Raw genomic sequence first — 16099 nt, forward strand, 5'->3', positions numbered from 1 at the left:
AGCAGGAAATAGGCACTCGGGGTCCTTGGCATGTAGTAGTCACTCGGGAAACAGTTGGTAGTTTTCTGTTTTGTTTTGGTTTTGCTGTTTGGCATGGAACCTAGGGCCTTGCGCACACTAAATGTGAGTTGCTTCACCTCTGGACTGCACTCCCAGCCCCATGGTTGGTGTTCAACCGGAGCCATCCTGGTCATCTTACGTGGGGCGGTGGCCTAGGAACATCTTCTGTTACGGTAGGAAAAAAAGTTGAAAAGTCCTCACATACCTCTCCCCTCAAGGTCAAATTTTGGGTCTTTCTGGCAATTGGGAAACATGCTATCTTTCCAAAGCTGTTGTGGTTCTACTGAAATGACATCTTTTAAGGCCCAAACATTGTTTTCTTATGCTTTCATGTGATGGTGACCAGAGGTCACGGCCATCGCTCTGCAAGACCCCATGCCGCTCTTTTTGAAATAGGGTCTTGCTCTGTTGCCCAGATTGGTCTTCAACTCTTCTGGGCTCACACCATCCTCTTATGTCGGCCTCCCAAGTAACTGGAACCACAGGCCTGCACTACCATGCCTAGTCAGATACCTTTCTTTATTGCTTTCTTTTTTATTGTTGCCTCAGTGTTTTTTGTTTTGTTTTGAGATGCTGGGGCTGACATGCTCGTTAAGCGTTCACCACTGAGCTACCCCGCAGCTGGCCTATGCTTCTCCATGAGCTGGAGTTTACTCAGTCCCACGGGAATGTCTAACACACATTGAGTATCCCTTAATTGAAATGATTGGGACCAGGAGTATTTTGGATTTTGGAATATTTGTATATACATAATGAAATTTCCAAATAGAACATTCACTAATGCTTCATATATGCCTTATATACACAGACTCAAGGTAATTTTATACAATATTTTTAGTGAGACTGCATTTTGACTGTGACCTGTCACATGCAATTGGATGTGGAATTTTCCACTTGTGGTGTTGTGTTTGTGTTCAAAAAGATTCTGACTGAGGAATATTGTAGCCTTGGGATCTTCAGAAAGGGATGCTCAGCCTGGGATGCCAAAGTAAAAGGTCACAGGGAAATTGCAGCCACTGACTTTGACTGTGAGCATGTGGGCTGTGCTGGTTGACGGCACTGTCTCATCTAAAACCATTCCTCTGGAGGAAAGACCACCTCCCACGTTTTCTAAATGTTCTACAATAAACATACATTCTTTTAAAATAAAAAAGAAAGAAAACCCTTTAAGAATCCTATTCTTGGGGCTGGGGATATAGATCAGAGGTAGAGCCCTATGTAGCATGCTCAAGGTCCTGGGGTTCATCCCAGAATGGGGGGGCATCCTGTTCTTTGTAACCCCAGTACGCATGGTGGCCATTTTTCTTGTGCTTTATTCTTTTAATCCCTATAGGATGCAGAATCTTGTAAAATTCAGGAGCTTAAAACTTATTCCTATTGTTTGACTCTTGAGCCTCAAGCCATTCATATTTACATACAGCACGTTGGCAATATTGTTTTAGGAAAACCATTATTTCAAAAAATACACTTGGAGCACCTACTATGTGCCCAGCGCTATTCTCGGGGTTGGTTTGTGAAATCTGGCAGCTCTACATTGGGGACTTTCAACTGAAGGAGAAAGAGGGGTTGGTGGAAGTGCGGGATTAGAAGACGCCACAGCAGGAGGCACAGCTCCGGTGACTAAGAGTGACTGAGTGTCATCTACAGTAAACTTGACCCCGAATGTGACAGTGATGTGCGAGTATAATAATGACAGTGACTAGGCAGTAACAAGGACGACCGTGTACCAGTAGGGGCCTGTTCAAAATCGGCGTGACTTACGAGGCAGTGAAAGAAGCTGAGTGACAACGACAGTGCAAACGACCGCAGGGTAACAGCTGGGCACGCAGAGCGCTGTGCCGAACAGAGCCGTCTGAAGTTCACGGTCACTGGCAGCCGCTGCGTATCGGGCAGTGACAGTAGCTAGGATGGACCGGGTGACACACACTCCCAGTGACGGCTCTGTCCAGTAGACTGAACTGGTGATGAAAATCGGTGACCAAGTGAGAGTCAGCCTGACAGTGACAGCGCCCACAACGACCGAGGGTGACACTGGGTGAACGGCTGTAGCCACCGAGGGAGACGGAGGGGTGTGGACGTCTGACTGGACAGAAAGTCCACGGCCTGCGCAGTGACAGCGTTCGGCCGCCGGCGACCTGTCCCTAACGTCTGAAGCTGGCTTAACCGACCGTGCGGGGCAGGTGCGGGTGGGGAAGCGGGCGAGAGGGTCACGCGGCAGGAGAGCGAAGCTGCGAACACCCCCCAGCGCCTCGACCTGCGCTCGGGAGGGAGAGGCGGGACCGAGACGGCCCCGAGACGCCGCGATTGGCGGACCCTCGGCCGCCTAGCCTATCGCGTCCGAGCGCCGCTAAGCCTTTCCACCAATGAGAGCGCGCCTGGGGACGCGGCTCAGGACGCCGCTCGGCCTTGCATGTGGACGTGTCGTTTTGGAAACAGGAAAGAAACCTTTTGTGTCTACTTCGGGGTCATTCTTTGGAACAAGCTCCTGACCCCAGAACTGCTCCAGCAAGGGGCGGTGAAACTCCGGCAGAACTTCCGCAGGGAGGTGTGGCGAGAGGAGGGAGCGGCCAGGGGCCGAACAGAAGCAGAAGCGGGTCTCCGGGCCCCGCATTGGTGGAGAGCGAGCGCGTGACGCGGGCCCCGCCTCTCGCGAGACCCGCCCCCGGCACGTGACTGGCGCGCGGGGAAGGCCGCGCCGCCCCTCCCGGCTTCTACCCTTCCGCGCCGGCCTCAAGATGGCCGCCTTCTGGCGTCTCCGTCGCTGTTGAATGGCGAAAGCTTTATTGTTCCCTTCGGGCAGGAGTGTTCGTGTCCTCTATGGCGCTGTCAATAAAGAACGGCAGTTTGAATCGGTGCTGAACAGGTAACCATAGAAACGGGGCTGGGACGCAGCGTGGAGACCCCTTTTGCAGCGGAGGCCGGAGAGGCGCCTTCAGTGAGGGGCGCCCAGGGACCCTTCCGCGTGGCCAGCTCCGCGGGGCTGTCCTCGGTCGCGGCTGCTTCACGGCGCCTCGGGACGCAGCCCCGAGGGGCGGCCCACCGCGGGGCGCCGGCCCCGTCGCAGCCTGCGGCGGAGAGCGGGTCGGGGCGCCGGGCCAGGGAGCTGGGCCTGCTCCCCTGCCTGGCCCGAGCCGGCCTCTAGAGCCCTGGAGTCCGCAGCCTCGCTGCCTCCCCCAGCCCCGGGGCCAAACCTGTCGCCCTCTCTCCGCTTCCCAGTGTGTTACCCCGGAGCTGGAGTGATTTTTAAGTTTTCGAGTGTTTCGGGGGGAATAAAGAAGGATGGCAGTTACGCGAAGTCAAACTTGAGCGTCGGTGGCGAAGTCTGTTCAGCTGTGGCTGCTGCCCTGCTGCGGGGGCAGAGGTGAGAGGGGGCCTCCCGCGGCCGCTGCGTGGCTGGATGGCAAGGTCCACGCGGCCAGTTTCTCTCCGCCCCTCTGAGTGCCACTCCTGTCCTAGAGGCAAGCGGATTGGGCCCGAGTTGCCCGTTAGCGATTCCTCAAGTCCCTTCTCATGAAACGGGCAACTTGGCTCACAACTGGGCCACGCACCTAGAGCCCCGCGGTTGACACAACGCTCGGTTTCCATGACCCCTTCTGGTCTTATTGATCATGCAAAGTAGGAGTTGTTTTCCCTACTTCATAGAGCAAAAATAGCATCTCCACCCACTGCCTCCAGTTAGCCAGGTGCTTTATTTATGTTTATACTGGCTTTGTTGTGCTTTATGACGAGGCTTCATGTTTCCATATTGCAAAAAAGGAAGAAGCAGGAGCGATTAAGCTATTTAAAGGTGTACTAGGTTGTAGGGCTGGTAAATGGATCCCATCCCTGGGAACCCCCTGCCTCGCTGCCAAGGTCGTATTGCTTCAGACTTTATTCTCTCAAGTTTTCTCCATCTGGGAGTGTGATTCTTCCCTGAGATTGTATCCAAAGTTTGGTGTGAATTATAGAGATTTAAACAATCTCAAAGTGAAATATGTCTACACTTGGCTTGAATGACAATATAGACACCTTCTCTGGTGGTAGTTCCCAAACCTAGCTTTTCATCATCGATTCAACTGGTTTGGAACACCCTGCTTGCCTGAATGCATACATTAGCTGGTCAGTATTCCAGGAGCACCTACTTCGTGCCATGAACTATTCGAATCCCTGAAAATACAAGATCTCTTCCCTTCCATGGAATTTAAATTCTTCAGGGGGCTTAGACAGATGGTGTACCTGTATACAGAGATGATTTCAAACTCATAGCATAACAATTCGTAGTTAATCTTTATTCAGTGATTCCTTTGTGCCAGGTGTGGTGCTGAGTGCTTTATTTACATGAACTGTCACTTAATCCTCACACCAACACAGTGACACAGGTAGTATAATTATTCCCGTTTCACAGATGAGAAAACAGGCTCACAGACATTTCCAAGATTACACAACTTATGTGGAAGGAAGCTGGAAGCCGAAGCTAATCGGATCGTACCCACATCACCCTATATTGTTCCATCTGTGGGCTTGGGAGGTCCTCAAAGGCAGGGACCACATGTCATCTTTTATACCCTCAGTTGCTAATCAGGGCCCACAACCTGGTATTTGCAAGTAGATATTAAATAAACAAATTCAGGTCATTCACTGAGCAAATACTTGAGTACATGCTACGTACCAGGCACCACTGTGGTAGGCCCTGTGATTACTGGGCGAGCAGGAGGGTCCTGGGATTCTGTTCCACATTCTGAAACCTAGTGTCAGGACAGTACACAAATAAGTTATTCAAAATTGTAGCAGCTGCTCTAAGGAAACCAAAACAGTGCAGAGGTACTCACCTAAAAGACCCAGCTTCCCTTGAGTGGTCAGGGAAGACTCCTTTTTTGTAGTGCTGGAGATTGACATTAGGGCCTCAACAAGTGCTAGGCACTGTGTCTCTGAGCCACACCCCAGCCCAGGGAAGACCCCTCTTCAGAAAGGGAATTCATACCAGCCCAGGACGAAGTGAAAAGGGAGAGGAGCCAGGCGGAGGAACTTTTCAACAGGCTCCAAGACCAGAAGGTAGGCAGGAACTTGGGGTGGCAGAGAACTGAAAGTGAGTAATCTGTGTTGATTCACTGGGCTGTCCCTGGTCCTAGCCTAGCTTCTCCCCTGGTAGAACAGCTTCCCTTGGAAGTTGCAGATTAGTTGTCTGCAGTGCAGATGTGCTCATTAAATAAGAGAAGACATATTAATAAGTTTGGTATTTCCTTTTTATTATTAAACATATTCCTGAATTTCAGTTAGAGAAAACGAACCACATTTGACCTCCAATGGAAACTTCATTTGAAGTACTGGATAATAACAAAAATCCAGAAAAATGTTACAGACAACATTGGGGGTGATGGGTGGATGTTTTCCCATATTTAGAGGGAGGGGAACAGATCTTATTTTTCTTTGTGTTTAGAAATGAATTTTTCAAGTACGATTTAATTTTTTAAACCAAATTACACATTTTTTCAGGATTTTAGTATTTTAAGCTGGAAACCATTTGTGTTCCTCCATGAAAGGTATCCACATTTTCTTTTTCTTCTCGGGTGCTGGGGATTTTACCCAGGGCCTGTGGCATGCTAAGTACACACTCTACCACTGAATAACACCCTCAGCCCTAACATCTGCATTTTCTTAAGGCCTTTAAAAAAGTATTGGGCTTCTTCTAATTGGTGACAACTTCAAAATTTGTTTGCAAATAATTGTGAATTTCCTCTAAAATAATGTTGTATACTTAAGGCGGAGAAGTGAATGCTTCAAAAAAAGCAGCAGGCTACTGGCTGGGGTTGTGGCTCAATGGTAGAGCACTTGCCTAGCATGTGTGAGGCCCCGGGTTCGATTCTCAGCACTGCATACAAATAAATAAATAAAAGGTTCATCAACAACTAATAAAAGCACTAAAAAACGAGTGGCAGGCTTTTTGAATAAGTGAAAATAGGATGTTTGAGCTCATCAACCGAAGACCTTAGAGGCAATAATAAGGGAGCTGTGTGAGAACAGCGGTGTCAAGTTTGCAGTAAATGGTGTCCAGTAACCATACTGCACATGTTACCCGAAGACACCCCCACCCAGCAAATGGAGCAGGGACCTGGCTGGACGGAGAGTGGCATGTTAATGCAATGTTAAGCAACAAGCCCTGAGTTAAATTGCTATTTCAGGTTTGGGTGGGCCCTTCACATCTGAGTGTGGCAGTTTCACTCTGTGATTTGAGTCCGTTGGGTTCCAGTGAAGAGTGGGTGGGAACGCTGGCTCTGAAGGATAATATGAAGCTGCAGGAAGAGCCAGGGCAGACCAATTTGTTTTTCAATCTATTTTATTTCAGTTCAAAGCATCAGTGCAGACAGCAGCCCAGTAAAACAAGCCGCATTTTGGCAATACTCAGCTGCTTTTGGAGATTGAGGAAGACTGAGTGTAACCAAAGCGTAGCTTGTTTTCTTGGACTCTCTGTCTGCAATGATGTTTTGAACTGAAATAAAATAGATTGAAAAACAAATTGGTCTGCCCTGTTGCCTCATACTGAGTATTTACATTACCCTTCCGGAGTGCTGCCTGAGCCAGCACCCTGGGGGAAGGCAGTGACCCCGCAGCCTCCTTCAACTCCTCCAGAGAGTGAGCTCTTTGATTTTCACAAGGAAATTGAATTGGGACATGTGGGCTTCTGGATCTCCAATAGCCTGCCTTCTGAAGCCGTCGTCTTGATAATGTGCAGAAGCAAGGTACTAATCACACAGAAGAAAGAATTAAATACTTAGGGCATTTAAATTCAGAGATGAGATTGTCACTTTTTTAGAGTCACACAGAGGGTTCAGTATTTCACTTGCAGAGAGCATGTAATTTCAAGACTGGTGGCCCTCAAGAGAAGGGCAAGGAAAGAGCTGGCTTTCCTTATATTTCCTTATTGTTACTTCCCTCCAAATCTTCACAATCATAATGCCAGATATTTCATTTCCTTACATAAAGTAAATGTACTATAGCTGATTCACATAAATCAGGGATTGTTAATTTGGGGTACATGGCTGGATTCCAGGGGACCCACAGATCCTTTGAACAATGCCTATAAATTTATGTGAATGTCATTCTTCTGGAAAGAGAGCCCATTACTTCAGTCAGATCTTAGAGGGACCCTGTTCCCCTCAAAAGGTACAGAACCATTATGAAAGATCCCAGGTAACACCACCAGACTGAAATCATGAAACCTTCCACTACTATGACCCTCCACTACTCTCTACCTTGATTTCAGAATTTTGAAAGTATCTTTTTTTGTATTAATTCAGTATTTTAATTTGTCTTTAAAATGATACACTAAAATGTATGAATTAAACGTTTATTGAAAGTATCTTTCCCATCTAAAGGGTCAAGCATAATTGAATGTTTAATACAGATACCTACCCAGTGACATGCTTCAGTCATTCTTTACAGATGACTGTTTGTCCTTACCTTACATGAGCCTGGTGAGATGTGAGTGTACTATCTCGGCAACCTTGCTAGCAGATCTCATTTGTTTCTTCTTAAAATTGGTTTATTTTTGGTGCTAGAGGTCAAACCCGGGCCCTTATGCATGCTGAGCACACACCATTAAGCTGTGTCCCTGCCCTAATTTCTTTCATTTTTATATTTTGAATTTTAAACTGCATTGTGTCATTTTTGACATGTACAACATGATGTCTTGAATATCTGTACATTGTGGAGTGGTAAAATCCAATTACTTGCATATCGTTTCTTGTGATGGCAAGAGAAAGGGGCGGTAGAAGCCTGACGCTTTGTTTCTAGACACCAGCTTCTTGGCTATGGAGTCAGTTCTCAGATTTAGCAAAGCCAGATTAAAAAGAAAAGAGGAGGGACAGACGGAAGGAAGGAGGAGTCAGGGAGCATGTTTCCTGGTTTGACCAGGAGAGTCCTCTCTGCATGTGTGAAAGGAAAGAGCTTCTATTTTGAGACCAGTCTTGTCTCAGAACTTAATACTAGAATCTCTGAAAAAGTCAATTCACAGATGTAATTTCTGGATTGGTTTTTTTGTTTGTTTGTTTTTTGGTGCTAGGGATGGAACCCAGGGCCTTATACATGGTAAGCACTCACTGTACCACTGAGCGGTACCCCCAGCCCTAATTTCTGATTTTATCATTACCCAAAGGGAAATTAAAAGAAGGGAAATCTTTATCTTTTGACATGTCTTTATCTCCTGGGACCTCAATAGAAAACTGTAGGCCAGAGTTTGGCCCGTATAGCATTCAAAAATTAGTTGCTTACATTTAAACATTAGTTGTCTTACATATGGAGCTATTTGTATGTGAGTGGCCTTTACATTAAGGAACCAGAGTTGGGTTCTAGGACAGGACCAAAAACAGAGGGTGCTTCATGAAGGAAAGGGTCTGAGAAAGATGAGGGAGATGAGAAGCAAAGATTTATAATTGTAAATGACAACTTTTGAGCTTTCAAATATTGGTTATTTAAATACCTTTTTTTTTCTCTTTTCTGTTTTTTTTTTAATACTTTTTAGTTGTCAATAGATGTTTATTTTATTTATTTATATGTGGTGTTGAGAATCGAGCCCAGTGCCTCACACATGCTAGGCAAGCGCTCTACCACTGAGCCACAACCCAGCCCCTCTCTTTTCTGTTTGTAAAAATGTAACTGTAGTGAACAGTATGTGATCCTAATGATCACACACGTAGTGATCTAAGCCGTTTCGTTTGCCTCTGTTTCTCAGCTTTCTAGGACTGCAGCCTGACTATTGGGTCATCTTTCCTAACTCCTACGACACCTATTCCCACTAGCTCCAGAAGATGGGGTCAGGGGCTTTGGTAGCAGTGAACTTGCCTCCTTCCCTCCTGGTACTTCTCTTCAGTTCCTAGTCTCAATGGATGGCACCACATAGTTGCCGAAGGAAAGAACCTGTGGTGCCCTGTCCTTTCAGGATCCCTCTTTCTCCCTACTGAGAAGCGACACATCCAGTTAGGCTCCAAGCCTGTTGATTCTCCTCTGCTTCCTCTGCTTTGGCTAAGCTACTGTGACCGGGTCCTGGATTGCTGAACCAGCCTTCTAGCTGGCAGCGGTGTCCGCTTTGTTCCTCTCCGGTCTGTTTGGTACACTGTTGCCTGTCAGTCCCTTGTGTCAAACTTCTGGGTGGCTTGCCTGCCCTCCAGTCCTGCAGTTACTTGGCTTGGCAGGGTCTGCCTATGCCCGTCTCTCAAGTCCTCAACTCTATGAGTCCCTCTCCTCTTCCCTGTCACCCTTCTAGTTGAACATGAGTCAAAAATACTCGGTGGGTCATAGAGCTCATCCTTTCCCAGACCAGTGGACCACATTTAGGGGCTTCAAGGCTGCTCCTTGGATATCGGTGGCCATGTTATTAGCCAGGTCAGTAGCAATGTCATTTTCCACACTGGCCATTATATTACCGAATGTTGTTTTAGCTTTCTAGGTGGTTAATGTTTTAGTTTTCTAGATGGTTCCTTTTGTCTTTAGAATATATACTACATGAATGCCAGATGTGGTGACATGGGCCTGTAGTCCCAGCAACCCAGGAGGCCGAGGCAGGAGGATCATTTGAGCCCAGGAGTTTGAGGCAACATAGTAAGACTCTGTCTCAAAAAAAAAAAAAGGAAAAGAATATATGTTATATGAGATGTACAGTCATGTTTTGTCTAGAAGTCACTTGATATATTTTCCCTGTACTTATGTCACCAACTTGGCAAAACAGGCAGCTCAAATGTAAGCATCACTAGTAAGAAAAAAAAAATCTAATTTTGTTTTAAACTTTGTGAACCATTTGCATTGTTTCAAAATATTTTTTAAAAAGGTATATTTATAGTTTTTATTTTATACTTGACCTCTCGTCTCTGTTTCTCCTGAGTCTTACTAAGTATGCTGTCAGTTTTGGTGTTTCATCAATGTGTCAGATAAGAAATAATGTTTCAGTATAATTTAAATTTGTTTTCTCTTTTTATAAGGTAAGGGATATCCTGGTATAAGTCGCAGACATATTTTTAGTTTGTTGTATACTTGGCTTCGTACACATTGTTGTGTTGCTACATAGAAGTCTTGCATCCCTCCAGAACTTCTCGGAGTTCTGTACGCTCACATACTCAGGACTTTTGATGTGCAATTTCAGATGTTCCTTGACTTCCCCAGAGCCTATCCTCAAAGTCCCCTCAAAGTCCCTGCTGTATCTTTCTCCTGTTTCCCATTCTTAGTGCTTGGCATTGTCCTGCATGGTCCGTGGTCAGTGCATAGCTGTTGGATGAATGGGCATAGTGGGAAGGGGAGGGTGACAGGCCCGAAGCACCTGTATTTGGAAGGGTGGTCCCTCTTGTATAGACATCTGGGTACTCCTGCAGTCATTAACTCGCGGGTTCAAAGTATTTTCTTCTCCTTTCTGTCCCCTCCCAGAAACACCATCTCGATCCTAAAAGTTACCGTTTACTGAACACATAGAAGTGCCGGGCTCTGTACTTAGGGCCTTTACATAATCATGTAAGTCCTACAACAGCTAAGTGGTAGAAGCCACTACCCCCATTTTAAAAAACAAATATTAACATGTGTGGTGCTGGGGTAGAACCCCAGGCTGTGCTCATGCTAGGCAAGTGCACTACCACTGAGCTGTGCTCCCAGCCTCCATTTTTAAAAATTAAGAAAGTTTTCAGACGTATTAAATTGAGGATAGTGTGGTGCGCTCCAATGTACATTGAGGAAGCATGCTGTAAAAGATTAGGTGTTCAAAGTTACAAGGCCGAGGTCAGGGTTAGAACCCAATTCTATAATAGTAAGGAGGTAAGCGCCAGTTGGCCTGGGAGGAGCAGAAGCAGAGGCAGCAGCAGGGAGTCCTGGATGGCCCAGTGGCAGGCAGTGTGGGATCAGGTCCTCCTTCATCGCAGCACTTCCTCCACCTCCCCTGCTTTTCTGTCCCTTCCTGGCCCCATTGTCCTTCTGTGGTTTGCTCAGTGCGTCCAGTATGGATGATTCTCAAAGCACTGCCCTTGTGTGTACCCAGCCCCTCGCAGGATGTGCGCATAGCAGGAACTAATGCATTTAAATTGAACGACAGTGACACTTGCTGCTCGCTTAGCCTGTGGGTTTGGCCTGGTACTATAACTTTTGAACGTTCCTCTAAAGGCCTGGCAGTCATTAAATGTGACCACCCTAGACACAAGCTACTGGTTCAGCTGGCACTCTGCTGTCAGCTGCCCTCAGTTCCGTCAGGTTAAAACCAGAGGGAGACTTCTGAAGGTCAAAGTCCAAGACAGCAGAATAATTGGCCCCTAGAGTTCTGGGGTTTTATTCCTGGGCAATAAAATGTTAAGGATGAAATTTTCCATGTCTTTCTTTGAACATTTTTAAGTGAATACTATGGAATCCCACAGGCTCTTTCCCAGCGTTAAAGGCAATAGAGAAGTAAGTTCCTCTCTTTTGCATTTTTCTCTTCTCGGTTAGCTCCTTAAGATAACTCTCTTGTTATACTCTCTAGTGGTGAACGAGGGAAAGCTAGAGATGAAAGTAATTCCCACTTTTCAAAGACAAAAGAAAATGCTTACAGCCCTAGGAGAGGAGAATGAGGTCCTCAGTGAGATCTGCCTGAGGGCTTCTGTGGCCCAGTGGCCTGCCCGTGTAGCAGGATTTAGTTTGAAAGTTGTCCCTGCTTCTCAGGTGGGCCCGGAGCTTCTTGAGAGTAGAGATGATGTAGAATGTTCTCTTGGTAGTGTCAGGCCTCAGGGTGGGGTGTTCAGCTGAACTCAGCAGAGGTCTGCTCGATGGGTGAAACGCCTTGTTCATGACAGGGACGGCAGGCTGGGCTGTGTCCACCCTGGGACTGCATGGGCTGCCACATCCTTGGCTGCACTGTCACCAGCTTTATAGGCTTGGATGAGGAGGGAGGTTGGAGGAATGTGTGCCTGGTGCTTGCGTTAGAGTCCATCCCCGTAACCGATACCTGAGGCAAAGCAACTTCTGAACAGAAAAGATTAATTTTGGCTCATGGCTTTGGAGGTTCGTTCAGTCCATGGTTGGTTGGCGTCAGTGCTTTTGGGCCTGTGGTGAGGCTGCACATCATGGTGTGAGTGTGTGGAGGAGCAGATCCATCACCTCGTGGTGGGAGCAAAAAGGAAGAAGAGAAGGGTGTCCCAGGGCCCAGAGGGCCTCCCTAGAGGCCTGCCACCTGGCAATAGTTATCACTTTGGGTACCAAGCCTGCAACCCATGGGCCTTTAGGGGCATTTAAGATCCAAACTATAGCAGTGCCTTACATAGTACAGGATAAGTAGTCTCCCCCAGCCTCACCTGCTTCGTGTTTTGTTGTATTTGTAGTGCTGCTTGCACCTCCACTGAGCTATACCCGCAACCCTCGGTTTGTATTTAAAAACCACTTTGCATGCGTTTTCTCTCAGGTGGAATTTGGGGCAGGGGTGACAACAAGAGTAAAAGGTAGAGTTAGAGAAGAGGAAGGGTATCGGAGGGGGGGCACAAACGGCGTGTCATCAACGTATGTTATGCTCCTGTACAAACACGCCACGATAAAACCTATTACTCTGTATAATTAATGTGCACTAATTTAAAAAAAAAAAAAAAAAAAGAACCTTCATTTATCATGTACCTTTGCAATGTCTCTGACCAGGGAAAGTTATCCAAAATTTTTAGGAGAAGAAAGACAGGATTCAGAGCTTTGGAGCATTTTACATTCTCAAACTTGGGCAGCGTGATCCCAGCTCTGAGGCTTGCCACCATGCCTCAGAGGTAACAAACACTTGATAATGTTAGCTGCTGTTGTTATTGTTAGCTTACTGCCTTAACCTCCCAAACTATGTCTGTCTTCTTCCCCTTTCCAAATTGTCTTCCTGTTGCTCTCCACTTAAAATATACAATTGGGCCAGGCATGGGGGTACACACCTATAATCCCACCAACTTGGGAGGCTGAGGCAGGAGGCTTGTAAGTTCAAGGCCAGCGTCAGCAACGTAGTGAGACCCTGTCTCCAGATTCAAATTAAAAAGGGCTGGGGAGTAGCTCAGTGGGAAAGCACCCCTGGGTTCAATCCCTGGTTACCCCTCCCCGCCCAAAAAAAAAAAAAAATCACAATGGACCATCCATACCTGTGGGTCCTCATTTGTGGATTCAACCAACCTTGTACAAAAATACTGGGGAGAAATAACTGACAATGTGCAGACTTCTTTTCATTAAGCATTGGCATTGTATTAGGTATTTTGATTAATCTAGAGGTGATTTAAGGTATATGGAAAGATGTGCTTAGGTTATATGCATATTGTACACTATTTTACATAACAGACTTGAGCACCTTGAGATTTTGCTATCCCTAGGGGTCCTCCCAATCCCACATGGACACAGATTATTATGCATTTAATAAGTAAGGGAGTTGCAGCTTAGGGGTGTAGCTCAGTGGCAGAGCTCAGGTGCTCAGCCCAGGGATCAGTCCCCAGTACCAATAGGTAAATAAGAGACTTGACCATCCTCAGATTTTGGTGAGGGGTCCTGGAATTGGTCTCTTACAGATATGACTGCATATCCAAGACTTATGTAATAGAAAGAGTCTCTTCTGTCGTTAGTGAACTGGAAGATCTTAAAGCACTTTTTCTTGGCTATGAATTGGGAGAATTGGGGTGGTTATTTCAGTTCTTTGTCCCTCCTAATTTACAACATATTTTAGGCTTTGTGTGACATCTCTCAGATTATAACCCAGCACTCACGTTATGGGAGGCCTCTCTCCAATCTTTCTCCCTTTCCTAGTTGACTTGCATCCCAGACCACTTGAATGAAGCTAGTGTGGTGATCTGTGAAGACTTTGCTTTTAAAAATAATCATGTAATATCTGACATATAAGGAAGACACACATGTAACTTGAAAGTGGTGCAGATTGATGAAAACATGTTTTGGCAGGTGCATTTTTTTCTCTTAACGTTTCCAAAGGCAGTAAGTCATAGTGCATATTAATAGCTAACAATCAAATGCAATGTTACAGAAACAGTTCTTCGTATTTACTGACTCATTGACATAAGCTAGCTTATTCCTACCTCTGCCTTGTAAGATAAACACTAATGTTATGCCTATTTTACGTTTGAGGAAACTGAGGCCTCAGAGAGTTACACGGCTTTCCCAAAGTCCTACAGCTATTCTGAGGGGCGCAGCTGGGCCTCACACCCTGGTCTCTCTGTCTCTAGAGCTCCAGACCTTTACTGTCAGGCACACAGCCTCTGCCCTCACAGTGCCCACTATGGTGCTCTTAGTTGCCAGGAACCTTATATTTCAACATTAGATGGGCATCTTGGAATTTGGGACTGTGTTAATGTGTGGTCCAGATTTATTTCCTGCTGAGAAAATTGTATTCTGCTAATCAAGTTATGAAAACTCAGAAATCATCCACGTTTTCAGGTTACAGCAAAATGCCTATCAGTGGCAGTGACAAAACCAGTGGTCTTTTGTACACCTAAGAGGTTGGATTTGAGAGCATTGAAGTGGTGATTGCTTACTGAGACTCTTGGCTGCAGGATGGGAACGTTGGCATTGAGGATAATGTAGTCCCGATCCCTAGCCACTCACTAGGTGAATGTCTTGCTCAGGGATTTTGCAGTCAGGTCTGTGAAGAGCGCTCTTGGATGAACTGCTGGATCAGAGCAGCGTGCCCAGAAAGGCACCTGTCTCCAAGAGCCTCCTTCTATTGCAATAGCCTTGAAAAGTTGCTTGTTTCTGTGAATTAGTCAGACGATAAGAGCGTAGAAGCAGCTTGTTATGCTGAATATTTTGCTGTTTTTGCCTCATTGCATCTTATAGAATGCCTCAGAAGAAGAGTTTCATTAGAAATTGAAAGAATCTGGGAAAAGAAATTAGTTGAGTAGAATGGTTGTTACAGGGTCATTGAGAATTGGGTGCCAGCTGCTGGATTGGAGGTTGGGAAATCAGCTTTCTGAGGGTCCTTGGTCTTCCCCATGTCTCTCCCTCCTTGAGAACCTGGTTATGAGGCGGGGCTGGGGCTGGGGACTAGCTGCTAACAGAGTCATTCACTCACCACATCCCTGGCAGATAGTGCCAGTGCAATAGATGTGTTAACTCATTTAACCTTTCAACCCAGGAGTTATCCCTAGTTTGTAAATGAGGAAACTGAGCCACACGCAGGTTAGGTCATTGCCCAAGATCATAAAGATTGTCATTGCACGTTTAAGATCCACACCCCCGTAGTCTGGCTCCGCTCCATCTTTGAGCCACTAAGCCATGCTGCTGCTTGCCAGAGCTGTGTGCCCTCTCCTGAGAAACTGTGCAGTTGGACAACACTGCACGGAAGAGTGTGTGAACTCCTTTCCCCACCCAGTGACTAGACTCAGGTTCGAACCCCACCCTCCACTTAATTACCCTCTAGCAGAGTATGTCTTGCTTACTGAGCTTAAATGTTTAGTGAGTGAATGGTATATTGAAATTGACCGTAGCTTTGGAGCCAGATAGATCTACCTGGATTTCTATGTTTAGGCTTTCTGGTTATAAAAGTAGAGCATGTTTATTACAGGGAAAATTTGAAACCTACGAAGAAGAGTATGAATAACATGAAGACATACAAAGTAGTGCCTCAATGATACTACCTAAGGGTAACCACTGTTAGCATTTTGGTATTTTAAAAATATTTTTATGCAAATGTATGTGTGTATACACACATATTTTAAACCAAATTGGATTTACACATGTTTAGTCGTATGTGGATTATTTTCCTGTTAGTACATTGAGAGCCTTTCCCCCACATTATTAAAAATCTTCAAATGCCTAATTCTTTTCAAGAAAAAATTTTAGATCTAATTCATAGCTATACAGTTTAAAGGTCAAAAGTCCATGGCCATCTCTCTTTCTAACTTCAGAACACTTTTTTATCACTCCCGTGCCAGCTGGCAGTCACTTCTATTCCTTCATGCCAGCCGCCTCTGTCTCCCTGGGTCTGCCTGTTCTGGGCCTTTCATATAAATGGAATCATACGAGATTTGGGATCTGGCTCCTTTCACTTAGTGTGTGTGTGCAAGATTCCTCCGGGTGGTAGCAGGCATCAGCACTTGCTCCT

General features: G+C 46.0%; 1 protein-coding gene across 1 annotated transcript in view; it reads left to right on the forward strand.

Annotated features, from left to right (window-relative positions):
* Positions 1-2748: 2748 nt before the first annotated feature.
* ZBTB40 (zinc finger and BTB domain containing 40) overlaps positions 2749-16099 on the forward strand; it is a 65698-nt gene continuing 52347 nt past the window's right edge. Inside the window, exon 1 of the mRNA XM_079146852.1 lies at positions 2749-2923. Within this exon, the coding sequence (XP_079002978.1) occupies positions 2829-2923 (95 nt within the window). The 5' untranslated portion in view covers positions 2749-2828. The remainder of the gene's footprint in view (positions 2924-16099) is intronic.

Source organism: Sciurus vulgaris (genome assembly GCF_902686455.1).
Source record: "Sciurus vulgaris genome assembly, chromosome: 1".
Taxonomy (NCBI): domain Eukaryota; kingdom Metazoa; phylum Chordata; class Mammalia; order Rodentia; family Sciuridae; genus Sciurus; species Sciurus vulgaris.